General features: G+C 50.7%; 1 protein-coding gene across 9 annotated transcripts in view; it reads left to right on the plus strand.

Annotated features, from left to right (window-relative positions):
• Positions 1-16,328, plus strand: part of RGS3 (regulator of G protein signaling 3) — a 73,157-nt gene that overhangs the window by 45,099 nt on the left and 11,730 nt on the right. For 8 of the 9 annotated variants that reach the window (XM_033156661.1, XM_033156233.1, XM_033156318.1 and 5 more), the window contains one exon: positions 10,492-11,181. In XM_033156661.1, coding sequence (XP_033012552.1) covers positions 10,492-11,181 — 690 coding nt within the window. Of the gene's footprint in view, positions 1-6,489; positions 6,539-10,491; positions 11,182-16,328 lie in introns of those variants that run through there. The other variant, XM_033156906.1, reaches the window with a different exon arrangement.

Consider the following 16,328-nt stretch of genomic DNA (forward strand, 5'->3'; position numbering starts at 1 on the left):
AGCTTCTGCTCTGCTATCTCCTTGTTTCCTGGACCACTTTACCGTCTTTGGGGAAAACCACACCTCCCTGTTTCAGAGGAGGCTGCTTCTTATTTTTTCTTGGCAGACCTCCCATGCTTTTCATGCTTACTGCTCCGGCAGAAATTCAACAGACAAAGCACATTCTGCATGGAAATCAGCAAGGTCTCACCTGTTGATTTCCCTCCTACTGTGCCACTGTTGAAGGCATGGGAATCCTGCAAGGGGAGAAGGGATGGCATCCAAGTTCCTTCCTCTGTGGCCTGTTTCCTGGTTGCAGCCTTCGGTGCAGCAGGTGCTCAGCTGGGCTGCCAAGGGAAGGTTGCCCCCTGGGCAGGGAGGGGCTGGTGTCCATTGCAACCCCTGGCTGGGCAACCTAAGGGCTTTGCTTCCTCAAGCCAGGCCTGCCCTGAAAGCCTTGCTTTTGTTTCCATGGAGGGAGGGAGGGAGGGAGGGAGGGAGGGAGGGAGGGAGGGAGGGAGCAAGCAGTGCCTGCCTCTGGGCAGCCAAGATCAATTGGGCATCTGGAGCTATGAGCATAATTTGAATTGGCTGCTTTCTGGCAAAGGTCCTGACGAATGCTTAATCCAATGACAAAGTGATTTAGGGAGGACAATGAAATCTTGTGTGTAAGTGTCCCTAGCTCACTCCCAGCCAAGGAGAGATGCTCCCCGCAGAAAGGAGAGGCAGAGGAGCCAGCGGGAGGGCCTCTGCCTCCCTTCGTGGCTCTAGCCCACCTGCGAGGTAGGCACCTGGCGCCTGATCAGCAGCACCAGACCCCTCTGCCTCTCTGCCCACCTCAGAGGGAGTGAGGAGAGGCCACGTGGCAGCCTCAGAGGTGACAGCGGTGCTTCTGCCCTGCTTTCTGCCCACTCCAAGAAGGGCCTGGGTGATCTCTGGTAGGTATTCTGGCTTTTAGCAGTGAGGGTGAACTGTGCCTGAGCAGGGCTGGCACAGCTGCTGGGAGGGTGTGAAGAGCACCTTTCTCTCTGGCTGCTTCTAACCTTCGTGCAGGTTTCGGTTGCTGCTCTCCAGTGCTTTAATATGAATGTGTTCGATTGCAGTTCCGTTGACAGCTGTGTGCATGCTGCCTTGAGATTTTTCATTTGGGACGAGAGATTTTGAAACGTTGCGAGTAACCCCTTCCCATCCCCAGTGAAGCTTCCTTCTAGGGTGGTTAGGAAGGGCGGACGTAATTTTGCAATGAATGACCAAGAGGGCAAACCTGGTCTGTGTTACTGGGGGTGAGTGTTTAGGTGTGTGCGCACGCAGGTGTGGTTGTTTTGGACGGGTTCATGCTGAGCTGAGGGTGTCATCTCAAGGACTGGGAGTGGAAAGGGGAGGACTTAGCCTAGTCCCTCCTGTTAAATTACAAGAGTCTGCAAATGATTTCTGTGGTGTTACTTTTAAAAAACAACAACAACAACAGGACTTGGAAGAAAAACTGTAACTTGCCCACTTTTCTGCACTGGTTCTGCTCTTGTGCTTTAACAGCAGCCCAACAGGTAGAAATGAAACATTTGCACTGTTTTATCTCCCTGCTGAGAAATGTTTTAAATTGTGCTTTGCAAGGCAACTGGGGCAAGGCGGTTTGAGCATATAACGTCAATCCTGGCCTGATTGCATTACTGGCCAATTAGTTTCCAAGCCCAATTCAAAGTGCTGGTTTTGACATAGAAAGCCTTAATTGGCTCAGGTTCGCAATAGTCCAAGAACTGCCTCTCTCCAATTGTGGCTGTTTTGCAGAGTAAGTACAGGTGCTTCCATTGTGAGGGCCTCTATCCTTTGAAGCTTCCTTAAGTTGTGTGAAGAGGTGAGCAAAGGATGCTTTGATGTTCACCAGTGAAATTCAGGGTATGTGGAATAGATGGCTGTGAGCATCCTTGGTTTTGTATGTTGAGTGTTACGTAATGGAAAAGCATTAGAGGTTATGAACATCCCATCCGTTGCTCACCACAAAAGTCACTTCTGCTCCCATTCCAGTCCCTTAACGCACCTTGCATAATTTTTCTTACAAAAACAACGGCTCTGATGCAGAAGGGACAGATGAGGTCGCAGAAAAACAGAGTGTCCCACAGCCTGTTGCCAGTTGCCCAGCCTAGAGTTCAGCTGCCCAGCCCCTGCGGAGGGTGTTGTTGGTTGTGCACTTGCATTTGGGCATCCGTGCGCCAAAGAAGGACAAGCCCACCCTCTGTTGAGGGGTGGGGTGGGGGGTCCTTCTAGAGGCCGAAGCCTGGAAAAGGGGCAGCTTCCGCAGGACACTTAACAGCAACTTATTTATTTATTGCATTTACACCCGTCCTTTTTCCCCAAGAAGCTTGTGGTGGTGTCCGTGGTTCTTCCCCCTCCTCATTTAATGCCCCCCAACAACACTGTGAAGTAGAGTAGGCTGAGAGGCAGTGGCTGGCCCCCAGGTTCACCCAATGGGCTTCATGGCCAAGTGGGGGGATTTGAACCCTGGTCTCTCCCAGGTCCTGGCCCGACACTTGAACCACTACACCACACTGGCTCCCAGTTTTAACAAGGCAGTGCAAGAGGCGGCAACATGCCTAGGACTAGAAAAGAGGGGGCTGTCCTTGTGAAATGTGGCCAACTTGAAGGGTATGGAAATCTCCCTCCTAAGGCCTCTGCCGTTTCCCATGTGGAATCAGAGTTGCATCACCATCACCATAGGCCTTGATTGCGCTCACTGGAAAGATCTTGTGTTGTCATGGGCATGTTCGAGGGGGAAGCCATCCATGGGCACCCACTGCAGCAGCAGCAGCAGCAGCAGGAGGAGGAGGAAGATGTTTACATGCCAGATTCCTCCTTCCCCAAAGACCCAAAGGCCACTGGCTCCCGGTGAGCCACTGAGGCGTGTTGGAACCTGACCAGCTCTGTTTCCTTCCACAGCCGGAGCCTTGTTTATTTGCTTTTGAGCCTCTTGTAATGATAGGTGAGTCCATAGTGCAATTAAGCACTGCAGCTGGCACAGAGGAGCCAGGAGCTGGGTGGACAGGAAGGGCTGCCGTGTGAGCTGAGGGATGCTGCTGCTGCTGGGTAAAAATCTTGAGGGGAAGAAGGCTCCCCGCCAGCTCTCTGGCTGTGAAAGAGGGGCTGCCCAGCCCTGAGAGCAGCTGGGGAGCTGCTCTAGATGTTAAATAAGTAGCGTGTGAGACAGAGAGACTGTGGGTGTGTTCCTCTCTGTGTCTGTATAAGTGTAAAAACGGTGCTTCCTGGCCTATCCTATCTTTACCATCACTCCCTAGGAAGGTGGGGAACTCTCCTTCCTCGGAGATTGTTAAGCAGAGGTTGGATGGACACCTGTCATAGATGCTGATGGTGTTGGAAAGAGGTTGCCAACCCCAGAGCCCCCCTGGACCCTTCCAACTCTACGGTTTTATGACCAGGACCAAAACGGCCCACAGAACCACAGGATAGTTGGTAGGGATGGGAGGGACACAGTCCCACATGCACACACCCCTTACACAATTCAGGTGCCAGGTTCATCGGTGGCGGGGGTGTGTGTGTGTACTTGCTGACCAACACAGAACACATTTTTCAGCCTTCATTTGTTTACAATTTCTAAACATGGAGGTTGCTGCTAGTTTAAATGGCTTTGGGGGTTGGGGAAAGAATTGGGCAAATCCATGGAAGAATTGTTGTGTTCCTAAGGTTGCTTGAGTTCTTGTGAGGTGTGAAAAGGAAGACAGTTGTGCAGCCCTTTGCAAAACATCCTTGGACATGTCCAGACGTCTCTCCCTTGCCCCTCGCTGAATCCCCCCCCCCCCGCTTTCATCACCTTCTCTGTCAAATGCAATGAGTAGGGATGGATTAATTGGCATGATTAAACAGACAGTGGCTTAACCTCCATTTGAAAAGCAGAGCCCCTGTTAATTGGACCTGATCTTCAGGAAGATTCATGCTTTCAACTAGCCCACTCATTCCTGCCCCCCCCCGTCCTGTCCATGGGGAGGAGAGTGCCCCCCCCCCGATCCACTGATGACACAAAGCAGCCACAGACCAGCCCATAGCCCAGAATTGGCCACTGCTGAGCTCAGGAGTGATGGTGGAGAGATCTGATTGTGTTTCAGTAGGGAGCTGCCTGATCCACCTTTCTCAAACCAACTGAAAATTGCAGTTCCCAGTTCTCCAGCCACACAATATATACAGAATACTGGATTTTTACAGTATTTTAAATAAAAAATTGTGAATTGCTGCAGAAATGTGGGAAAATATTGGCAAAATGAAGAACATTATTATTTGGTTGCTTTTTTGAAAAGATGAACCCAAAGTAAATTGCAGAAACATTTTTTTTTTTAGAAACAAACTTTAATACAAACATGAAAACAAAGCTTAATGCTCACAATAATATAGATCTACAGAAAAGATCAGCTCCAGCTCAGCCCCATTGACAGGCTCTGCCACCTGCACTCTTGAGAGCCAATCCTTCCTCCTCTAAACTGGCTGCTTATGTTAGGTTGTTGGGCTACTGGGCATCAGTTGAACTCTTGCAGAACTACCAAAAATCCCAATTTGCCTTATATTCCACTCTTGTGCACATCATTTCTTAAAGGCACCATGGCAGCCCATACTTTTGCAGCAGGTGTTGTTGTTGTTGATGATTAGCCGCTTAGTCGTGTCTGACTCTTTGTGACCCCATGGACCAGAACACACCAGGCACTTCTGTCTTCCACTGCCTCTTGCAGTTTGGTCAGACTCATGTTGGTAGCTTCGAGAACACAGTCCAACCATCTCATCCTCTGTCGTCCCCTTCTCCTTGTGCCCTCCATCTTTCCCAACATCAGGGTCTTTTCCAGGGAGTCTTCTCTTCTCATGAGGTGGCCAAAGTATTGGAGCCTCAACTTCAGGATCTGTCCTTCCAGTGAGCACTCAGGGCTGATTTCCTTCAGAATGGAGAGGACTCTCCATAGGACTCTCAAGAGTCTCTTCCAGCACCAGGTTAATGCTGGGCTCTCAGGACTTTGCAGGAAGTGAAGGGAATGACAGAGAATTTCATTGTGGGGTTAAAACATCAGGTGTCAGGGCAGATGGTGCCTCAAAGTCACTGTGGGAACCTCCCAGCTCCCGTCAGAGTTCCTCCTCCTTCATTTCCTTATTATCTTCTTGACTTCCAAAAGTGTTTCCCCCATTTTCTCTACAATTCAACTGGAAAGGGTAGTGCATTTAGTTGTATGGCTTGGGGAAAAGAAGCTCCCATCTCTCTGAGAGCAAATAGGCTTCTATTGTGTGTGTATAATAAGACACTAAAGTCAGAAAGGGATTACTTTCACTTGCTTTTCAAAATAGTAGCTGTAAAAATTTTGATTCTCCAGATACTTATTTGAGAATCGTTTTCAAGTATACCTGTATGCTAATCTGAGGTAAAGGTAAAGGACCCCTGACCATTAAGTCCAGTTGCGGACGACTCGGCTTGCGGTGCTCATCTCACTTTACTGGCCGAGGGAGCTAGCCTACAGCTTCCAGGTCATGTGGCCAGCATGACTAAGTCGCTTCTGGCGAACCAGAGCAGCACACGGAAACGCCGTTTACCTTCCTGCCGGAGCGGTACCTATTTATCTACTTGCACTTCATGCTTTCGAACTGCAAGGTTGGCGGGAGCTGGGACTGAACAACGGGAGCTCACCCTGTCACAAGAATTCGAACCACCTACCTTCTGATAGGCAAACCCTAGGCTCAGTGGTTTAACCCACAGCGCCACCCACTGTGACTGAGGTAGTCACAGTGAAAACAGGAGCAAGGTGGTCTTTAATTTGGATTAGTTCAGCTAGCCCACTTTTGCCAGAATTTTTCAGACTAGGTTTGGAAGTGCTGAAACTGCTGCATGCTTATGTGTGGCATACTGTCTATGCAGCCTTAAAACCACAAAACCCATGGTGCAGCGCAAGTGCATTTGCAAAAACTGTGGCACCCGTCATCTTTAAGTAGGGGAGCCTTTAACTGGAGGGAACAATTAAGGCAGCATTGAAAAAGGCAGCGTGAATGGAACCAGCTGTTGCTCAAATGGGGGGCAGATTTTCCATGGGAATCCGCTGCTGTTTATCTTCCTGGCTGTATATGTTGCAGTGCTCTCATAGAAATGATAATTGGACTATCAGTTAGGGCTTCATGGCTACTTTATCCAGGAGTGGGTCCTAGACACCCCCCCACCCCCACACATGTGTGTTTCCATCTGCCCTGGTTGGGAGAGGCAGAGAGTCTTTTCCCTGTTGATAGTGAAGGTCACTTTCCACCCCCCTCCTTATAGTCAGGTACAAGGAGCTCCCAAGAGCCCCAGAAGAGCCAGAAATAGATCGACAGGCTCTGAGGATCACTATCTGGGGAGCCGCAGCTTCTGCTTCTCCATTAATAACTGTAGAAGGCTTGGCCGGCTGCACGGAGGTCTCCATTCCAGAGCCTGGGGTGAGACTGCTGGGTGCCGCCAAAGGTGCTGCTATCATTGTGGTTCCTTGCGGGGAGGAGGGTGACCTGTAAGAGCAGCAGGCTGGAGAAGAGGGCCCCTGCCTGGACCACAAAGTGGGTAAGTGCTTCCGATATATTAGGTCAAGGGACCCAGGAGCTGAGGATTCATTCAGGCAGGGGGCCATTGCTGCCTGGCAAGTAAACATTAGCTGGAAGCAGAGCAGTCCCTCTTCTTGGGGCATTGCTGGGAAGACGGCACACCTTGTAGCTGGGGGTCTGCAGTGGACCGGCACCCACTTCCTCACACAGAGCCACTGGGTGTTGGGGCAGGGGGAGTTTGGACTAGAAATGCCACTGGGCAGATGGGCACTGCTAGGAAATTGAGGAGCTTCTGAAATATTCCAGCTTCTTTCTCTGGATGTTGAGCTTTATTTTTAAAAAATAATAATAAACAAAAGGTTGTATCCAGTGTGATTTATATTCAGAGGAGACCCATTCAAATGGATGGAGATGGCCAGTGGGTCTACTCTGAGTAGCACTCACACTGGTTTCAGCCCCGAGTTTTGGTCAGTCCTTTCTTGTGTCCTTCTGAAGTGCTGCTGAACAACAACAACAACAACAACTACTTGTATGCCATCCATCTGACTGGGTTACCCCCAGCCACTCTGGGCAGCTTCCATCAAATTAAGATACAGTACACCAAACATTAAAAACTTCCCTATCCAAGGCAGGGGAATTGATGCCCTCAGAGCCTCCAGCATTTCAGCTGAGAGATGCACCACTTTGAGAAGCAGTTTTAAAAGTAGGGTATAAAAATGTAAATTGATGAAAGGAAGCACTTGGCCACATTGCACTAATGTTTGAGTATGTTGATGTTATCTAACGAACATACTGGGCTGCCTGGCTTAGGGGATTTTATTTGTTTTGTGTGTGTTTGTCTATTTAACATTCAGGAACCAGGGGCAGATTAGCCCAACGTTGCCTACTCTGCTGATGGGAGACTTTTCAGGGTATGAGGCGGGTGTGTGTGTGTGTGTGTGTGTGTGTGTTCCATCATTACTTGCTGCCTGCTCCTTTTTAACCAGAGTTGCTACCAGGGTTCTACCCAGGGACCCCCTGCATGCAAAGCGCAGTGATGCCCCTCCCTCAGTAAGCACAGCCCAGGGGATCCCCCACCACCATTGCCTCTCTGCTGGTGGAGTTGCCTGGGTGCCACAAATGATTTCTGGGCTCCATCCCTTAAAGAGCTGCTGTGGAGAGGGAATGTTAGGCAGGGACAGCTGATCCTCCCTTGGAATCATAGAATTGTAGAGTTGGAAGGAACCCTGAGGGTCATCAAGTCCAACCCCCTGCAACCCAGCTATTTCCACGCACAGTCTCCCATCCAGTTTGAAACCATACTGGCCCCTGCTTAGCTTTTTCTGCTGGGCCAAAGCCCCCACCTTCCAGGCTAGTTTCAGGGCTTGGCAGCTGGTCTTACAGCTTAGGTTACACACGAGAGTCCTGTTTTTATTTTACTAAGTGCATGTCAGGCACCAGTTGTATTCCACCACTGCACTGCTTGGCTTTCTGCCTATGAAAGGCAGACTATCACCAGATGTGTGCATCTGCAAATCAACTTCCTTGCTCAGCCAGGATAAGTTCCTCTTTGCCACCTAGCAAGACCCTGACCACCCTCACCCCCCTTTTCAGAATGCTCCTTTGCATGGCTGTTTGGAGCAACCTGGAGAAGCCAAGGAAAGAGGGGAAGCAGCAAGGAGAGATTCCCTCAGGCCCTTCCCTTTTTTGCTCCATCTGCATCTTCCTCCTAAATCTCTCCCGAGGAAGGAGTGGGGGGGGGGAGTGTTTTGAATGGTGCTTTGCACGAAGTTTTGGGAAAGTGCAGAAACTTCAGGAATCGCTCCTGCTTTTTCTTAGCTTCTGTATACTCTTTGCATCTGCCAGAAGATAATGGGGGGGGGGTTGCTGTTGGTCAAAAATTACTAGCCAAGCCAAGATTTGCGTGTCCAATAGGATGCCTGGTGTTTGCCCACTGGCAGTGTGTTTCCCCAGAGCACCCTCCTTTGACCCTGAAGAGCAAGCAGGCGGAGGCTCCTTCCGGGTCCTGCCCCTGCCCCCGCCCCACTGTCCAGCTGCAGAGGACAGAGGTGCCCTTGCTCTCTGGCCCAGGAAGCCCTCCTGGCTCCTGCAAGTCCCACTCCTGTTGCTTGCTAGTTGCTGGGTCTCATAAGTGGCTCTGGCTGATAGAGCAGCTCCTGGTGCATGACGTGTGCCCTGGAAGAATTTCAGCTGCCATCGCTGCTGACAGTTGTGCTGTGATAGCAGGCGGCCTCTGTTTGTTTAAGCTGGTTGCGCTGACGTCAGGGCTGGGCAAGCAAGGAGCAGGCCAACCTGATTGAATTACAAAAGGATTGGCCCTTGGCTGAGGAATGGGGGAGGCAGAGAAGCCACTGGCCGCTGCTTCTAGCCAGGCAACAACAGCTGACCCCACACATGGCTGCTAGGTTAAATTGAGGATTAGACCATTCTTGCATCATGCAGGTGTCACTAGTTGCTAGCCAGTGTAGAATGGAACTTCCATCTCCAGAGACAGTCTACCTCTGAGTCCCAAGCCCTGGGGACAGATAACTGGGAGGGGGGTTATGGTTGCCTAGTGCCCTGCTTGTGAGACTCCTGGAGGTGCCTGGCTAATGGCTGTTGGATACTTCTATTGGACACCAAGATGGCCTCTCCAGCTGACCCATCTTTGGGGCTGCTCTTCTCTTCAGGGGAGCTGCTTCCAGGCCTGCAGGCTGACCGCCTGGAGAGTGGCCACACCTACTCTGCACATGCCCTGGATAAGGGGGCAGGGATAGGCCTGTCACACATTTTGGGAGCATCCCTTTTGCATGCAGGAGGACCCAGATCCCAGCTGGGCAGGGCTGGGAAAGAAAGGGCAGCTGCCAGTAAGTGAAGGCAGAGTGGAGTGAGGTGGACCTACCTGCCTGTCGGTCAAGGGCGGCTCTATGTTTTGTTTCTGGAACTTGCACCCAAGGAGACCCCTCCAAGGCAGAGGCTGCGGCTCCTGATCTTCTCAGGAAGACCTCAGGCACATCTTTAGATCTTCAGACCCTGTGTCTGAATTTGCAAGGCATTTAATGTAAACCCCCCCCCCCCCCAAATATTTCTCATTCCAAAGGCACTTCTTCATTCCTGTTGGGCCTTTTTCCGGTGGGGCAGCCATCCCTCCAAAGAGGGTTTGTAAAATGACTGTGGGAAACCCAAGCAAATCTTTGCACATGTCTTGGACTGACCACAGCTCCCATCAGTACACCCAGAGGCCCCACCCTACCCGCAGGAGCCTCTGGTGAAGAAAGGCTCTCAGGTAGCCGCAAGGGATGAGGAAGGGACCTCTGGCTGTGGCCGGAGCAGAGCAGAGAAATGGGGAAGAGACAAGCAGTCTGACTTAGCCTAAGGTGGCTTTCTTATAGACCCTTACACCTTGGTATCCTTTCCCCCTTTGTAAAGGATCTTGGGTCCCGATCCAGCAGAACGCATGGCAACTGAGGACAGGTTTTTCTCTGCCCTGTTCCCAAATGTGCTGGGATGTGGGGTGGGCTGGGTGATCATAGTTCTGTAGGTCAGTGTTTTTCAACCTTTTTGGGGCAAAGGCACACGTGTTTCATGAAAAAAATCACAAGGCACACCACCTTTAGAAAATGTTAAAAAAAATTAACTCTGTGCCTATATTGACTATATATAAAGTAATTTTTCAAATTTTCCCACGGCACACCAGGCAACATCTCGCGGCACACTAGTGTGCCGCGGAACAGTGGTTGAAAAACACTGCTGTAGGTGGTCTCTAGGACAGAAGAGGTTTGCTCCCTTTGCCAAGCCCCTCTTCTTCATAAAATTGTAGAGACCCTGCAATGCAGGAATCTCAACTCAAGCATCTGTGATGGAGCCATCCATCTTCCTGCTGCTGCAGTTTTAGACCTGAGCCCCTCTGGTCCCCCTCCTGGTGCCTCCCCTACCCCTAACCCCAGCATGTGGCTGACCCTTTCCCCCTCTCTCCTTCTTCCCCTCCCCCAGATGCTCGATCCAGAGGCTGCAGCGCCAGGGGCCTTGCCCTCCACAAGGGAGGACAGAACAAGTCCCACAGCCAACGCCATGAGGGAGGACTCGGTAGAGGAGACAATGGCAGTGGCCCAGGACCCCCCAACAACAGGATCTGGGGAGAAGGGGCCCCCCAGCCCTGGGAAGCACAAGGAGGAGGAGGAGGAAGGGGCCAAAGAGACTCACCTAAGCCCCACAGCCTTCGCCATCCCCAAGCTGCGGCTGGAGGACACAGCGGCCATCGCCACATTTGATCTTGATGGCCCAGTGGATTTTGGGGAGGAGGATGAGGATGAGGAGGAGGAAGAGGAGGAAGAGGATGAAGAGGATGAAGAAGATGAAGAGGACGAGGACAGTCACGAGGCCTACCTGAGCAGAGGGGAGGTGAAGCGCTGCAGCATGTTTGAAGCCTCGGCCAGCGAGCCACCAGCCTGCAGCCTGAGTGCCCAGAACTCACTACGGCGGCGCACCCACAGCGAGGGGAGCCTCCTGCAGGATCCGCGGGGCGGGCACTGCTTCACCTCTGACACCAGCCTCAACTACGCCGAGGCCCAGGGCCCAGGCACCAGCTGGACACTGCCGTCCCCCCAGACACTCAAGAAGGAGCTGGCCAGGAACGGGGGCTCCATCCACCAGCTCACCCTGCTCTTCGTCGGGAACCGGAAGGTAGGGTGTGCAGAGGGATTGCCTGTGGGGAATCTGGGGGACAGCAGGGGCGCTTGGCATAGGGGCAGAAGGCGTTTTCCTCAAGAAAGGCAGGCAGTGGGTTCTGGGGTAGTCTCGCGCCCCCAGCCGCTGCCTGTACCACCTCTAGGTTTGGGGCAAATCTGGCTCTTGCCATGGAGGATGCTGTTCCCTCAGGCAGGGGGCCGCCTTCTTCATTGCTGTCCTTTTGTGGCTCATTTCCCGAAAGAAAGCTAATCAAGTGAGAGTTCAGCATTCTGAGAACCTGTTATCTTTTTAAAATGTTTCTAGTCCTTAATTACAGGTGGGTAGCCGTGTTGGTCTGCCATAGTCAAAACAAAATCGAAAATTCTTTCTAGTAGCACCTTAGAGACCAACTGAGTTTGTTCCTGGTATGAGCTTTCGTGTGCATGCACACTTCTTCAGATACACTGAAACAGAAGTCACCAGATCCTTAAATATAGTGGGGGAGTGGGGAGGGGTATTACTCAGAAGGGTGGTGGGAATGGGTGATAGGCTGATAAGTGTGGAAAACCTGTTGACGACTCTAAACGGCTGCAATTAGTCTTGCAGGGAAAGGCAAGGGGTGAGATGGCTAAAGATGGCTTTGTTATGTATAATGAGATAAGAATCCAATGTCTTTGTTCAAACCAGGTTTCTCCATGGTTTTAAGTTTGGTGATTAGTTGCAATTCAGCCACTTCTCTTTCCAGTCTATTTCTGAAATTTCTTTGTATTAAGACAGCTACTTTGAGATCTTTTATAGAATGTCCTGGGAGATTGAAGTGTTCTCCTACTGGTTTCTCTGTCTTGTGATTCCTGATATCAGATTTATGTCCATTTATCCTTTGGCGTAGGGTTTGGCCTGTTTGTCCAATATAGAGAGCTGAAGGGCACTGTTGGCATTTGATTGCATACACAATGTTGGAAGATGAGCAATTAAATAGTCCTGAGATGGTGTGTTTGATGTTGTTGGGACCAGTAATGGTGTTATCCGGGTTTATGTGGCAGCAAAGTTGGCATCTGGGTTTATTGCAGGCTCTGGTACCAGTGTCCATGTTGAGTCCTGTTTTTGTATTATTGTGGGTGAGGAGCTGTTTGAGATTGGGTGGCTGTTTGTATGCGATGAAGGGTCTTCCTCCCAGAGCTTGAGAAAGAGAATTGTCATTGTCTAGGAGAGGTTGTAGATCTCTGATGATGCGTTGTACTGTTTTAACTTGGGAGCTGTATGTGATGACTAGTGGTGTTCTGTTATTTTCTTTTTTGGGTCTGTCTTGCAGCAAGTTCTCTCTGGGTATCAGTCTGGCTCTGTCGATCTGTTGTTTAACTTCATCAGGTGGATATTTTAGTTCTAAAAAGGTTTGCTGTAGATCTCTTAGGTGAGAGTCTCTGTCTGTAGAGTTGGAACAGATGCGGCTGTAACGTAGGGCCTGGCTATATACAATGGATTGTTTGGTATGTTTGGGATGGTAGCTAGAAGCATGTAGATATGTTTGTCGGTCAGTTGGTTTACGGTATAAGGTGGTATCTATGTGTCCATCCTGTATTTTTATAGTAGTGTCCAAAAAGTGTATTTCTTGCATAGATAGGTTCATAGTTAGGTTGATGGTGGGGTGAAAGTCATTGAATGTCTTGTGGAAGGTGTCCAGGGTCTGTTGACCATGTGTCCAGATAATAAAAATATCATCAATGTAACGCAGGTACAAGAGAGGTTTGAGTGGGTAGGAGTTTAGGAAACGTTGTTCTAAATCTGCCATGAAGATGTTGGCATACTGTGGGGCCATGCGGGTGCCCATTGCTGTGCCGTTGATCTGAAGGAACAGGTCCTCACCAAATTTGAAGTTGTTGTGGGTAAGGACAAAATGACAGAGTTTCGTAGCAAAGTCTGCTGTGGTTTTATCTGAAATGGTGTTCCTTATAGCTTGTAAACCATCGTTGTGTGGGATGTTGGTATACAGAGATTCCACATCCATAGTGACTAGAATAGTATTGTTAGGAAGGTTATTCAAAGATTGTATTTTTCTCAGAAAATCTGTGGTGTCACGTACGTAGCTGGGAGCACTGATGGCATATGGTTTCAGAACAGAGTCCATATAACCGGAAACCCCCACTGTAATGGTGCCAATACCTGAGATGATGGGGCGTCCTGGATTTCCTGGTTTGTGTATTTTGGGTAGAAGATAGAAAGTTCCTGGTCGAGGTTCTGCTGGTGTGTTCATGAGGATCTGTTCTTGGATGTGTGGGGGTAGCTCCTTAACAATCTTGTTCAGTTCTTTTTTGTATTCTTCCGTGGGGTCTGAGTCCAATTTTATGTAAAAGGTGGTATTGGAAAGTTGTCTGTGAGCCTCCTGGATGTAATCAGTTTTGTTCATGATGACAACAGCTCCACCTTCGCTCTAGTCCTTAAGATGGAGAAGAAAGGTTTGTTTCTGCCCTCCAGATGCAATTCCTTTCCCAGGGAAAGCCAGTATCTGACACATTTGGGTTCAGTCCTTGTGTTGCTCAGACCTAAAGTGCCCTAAGGTCACATGCAGCTTCCAGCCATAAACCAGGTGTGCAGCCTGGGAGTCACTTTGGACTCACAGCTGTCCCTGGAGGCACAGGTCAATTCTGTGCCCAGGGTAGCTGTCTACCAGTTCCATCTGTTATGCTGGCTGAGACCCTACCTGCCTGCACGCTGTCTCGCCAGAGTGGTGCATGCTGTGGGTATCTCCCACTTGGACTACTGCAATGTGCTCTACGTGGGGCTACCTTTGAAGGTGACTCAGAAACTACGACTAATAACAGAATGCGGCAGCTAGACTGGGGACTGGGACCTGTCATTGGGACCATGTAACACCGGTCCTGAAAGACCTACATTGGCTCCCAGTACGTTTCCGAGCACAATTCAAAGTGTTGCTGCTGACCTTGAAAGCCCTAAATGGCCTCAAAGGCCCAGTATACCTGAAGAAGCGTCTCCACCCCCATTGTTCAGCCCGGACACTGAGGTCCAGCACCGAGGGCCTTCTGGCAGTTCCCTCATTGTGAGAAGTGAAGTTACAGGGAACCAAGCAGAGGTCCTTCTCAGTAGTGGTGGGGCAACAGGTGTCCTATGGCCTTTTGTTGCGCCCATAACCCTGGAGAAGTCAAACTGAGCAATGCTGTACTTCTGCCCAGGATGCCGGTGGGCAGGGCAGCTATGTGCTGCTGCTGCTGCTGTGAGCTGCTTCTGCGCTTTGTCCATTATTGCTGCTGCTGTTTTGTGGTTGGTCCATTTGCTGCAGCTCAGCCTCCTTGGAGCCCCCAGCCAGGAACTGGTCTGTATCTAACCTGATTAGCTGCAGGAAGCCTAGCTTGATGGCAGCTGCAGGGCTGAGGCTGCCTAGTCCTGAATTCCTGGTGGGGGCTCTTATCATTCGCTTGCCCAAGATGCATGCGTGTGGGCACATGCTTCACCCCTGGGTGACCCTCCTAAAGGCAGCGAGAAGCTGACTTCTGCTCTCCATCGGAGACAGGAGACTTGAGAACAGACACAAGCGGAGAAATGCAAACAAGAGCCATGCCTACAGTCCTTAGAAAAGTATTTCTTTGGAGATAATTTTCTTCTCTCCCTCTTTCTTCCTCCCTCCTTCCCCCCCCCCAAAAAAGCGGCCTCTTCGCCAAATAGGATTTTCTCTGCTGTTCTTTTAATTTTTCATTTGGGTGGGCAGCATCTTCCCCACACTGTGCTCTGCAGCAGCAACTCCACCTGGGACATGGGAGGGAGAGGTGAACTGGCCGGGAGGCTGCTTTCTTCCAGCCTTTTGCACAAACTGTTGGTTGGGAATGTGGCAGTAGGGTGTGTTGCTGGAATGGGTTGGCCATAACAACAACAACAACAACCCTCCTTTTGCTTACGCCTTAGAGAATGTTTGTTTACATTCCAAGGTGGGCAAAAAGGAACAGCCGTTTTCCAGTCTGTTTCATAAGGATGCTGTTTGCAGTTTTTGTCCCCCCTTTCAAGACCTCAGAATGCTTTCTGCGATCTTTCTCGTTCATCCTCAAAGACAAGTCACCACGTTCTCCCTTTCACAGATAGAGAGACTGAGGCTGAGAGTGCGGCTTACCAAAAGCCAGCAAATCCATGATTAGAACTAGGTTGTAAAGCAAAGTTTCCTAGATTAGACCCATCTAGACCAAAGGTCCCCTGAGCTCAAGTTGCTGGTGGGCACTCAGGGGAGAGGACAACGGCCCTCACATCTGGTTGGCTAGTGGGTGAAGCAGGGGACCTGGAGAAGATCTAACCCCCCCCTTGACCCCCCTCTGCCCCCCCCGGAAAGATCCAGTCACAAGCACTGTGAGCAATTGTTAGCTTAGTGGAACTCCCATGCTGAAAGGCAGTCTATCTCTGGATGCCGTTGGCTAGGGAGCAGCAGCAGGGGCAGGGCTGTTGCTCAATGGTAGACCATCTGCCTAGCATGCAGAAGGTCCCAGGTTCAATCCTCATTGGCATCTCCAGGTAAAGTTGGGAGAGCCATTGCTGCCAGTCACTGAGCAAGGTGGACCAATGGCCTGGCTCAGTGTAAACTGCTCCCTCTTTCCTTGATTTCTGTTGGCATGATGCCTTGCTTGGCTGGGGACTTCCTGGAGGCTTTGGCCAGTAGGCAGGGGGTGGAGGGAGGAGGTTTCTCCATGAAGGCAGATCTGTTATCAGCTGCTTAGACTGCAGGCAAGGGGGTCTCATGGTGACCCTTCTCTGCTCCTTGATCTTCAACCGGAAAGAGGCAGTTGCAAAACTCCTGGTCCTCAGCAGGGGCACAGCAAGGGGGTGCAGACCACACTGGGTGTCATCCTGGGGGGGGGGGTGACATTCGGCACACACCCCGCCCACGACTCCCAAGCCTGCAGCAAGCGGTGGCCCCAACGGCAAAGCGATAAAGCTCCCCGCCTTTTGCCGGCTTGCCGTAGGCTTGGGGGAAAAAAAATTCACGCCAGATACCACCTGACCGTTGCTACACCTCTGGTCCTCAGCAGCAGCTCCTGCCCACCTGGTTACCGAAACCCTCCTTCCTCCTTAATTCTCAAGCCAAGAGTTTCCCATACTGCCAGGCTGGGCTCATGGTGTGCCTTGACTGCCTCCTGGTGGTCATTTCCAGGATGGCTTGGGGCATT

Source organism: Lacerta agilis, chromosome 1, assembly GCF_009819535.1.
Source record: "Lacerta agilis isolate rLacAgi1 chromosome 1, rLacAgi1.pri, whole genome shotgun sequence".
Lineage (NCBI taxonomy): Eukaryota > Metazoa > Chordata > Lepidosauria > Squamata > Lacertidae > Lacerta > Lacerta agilis.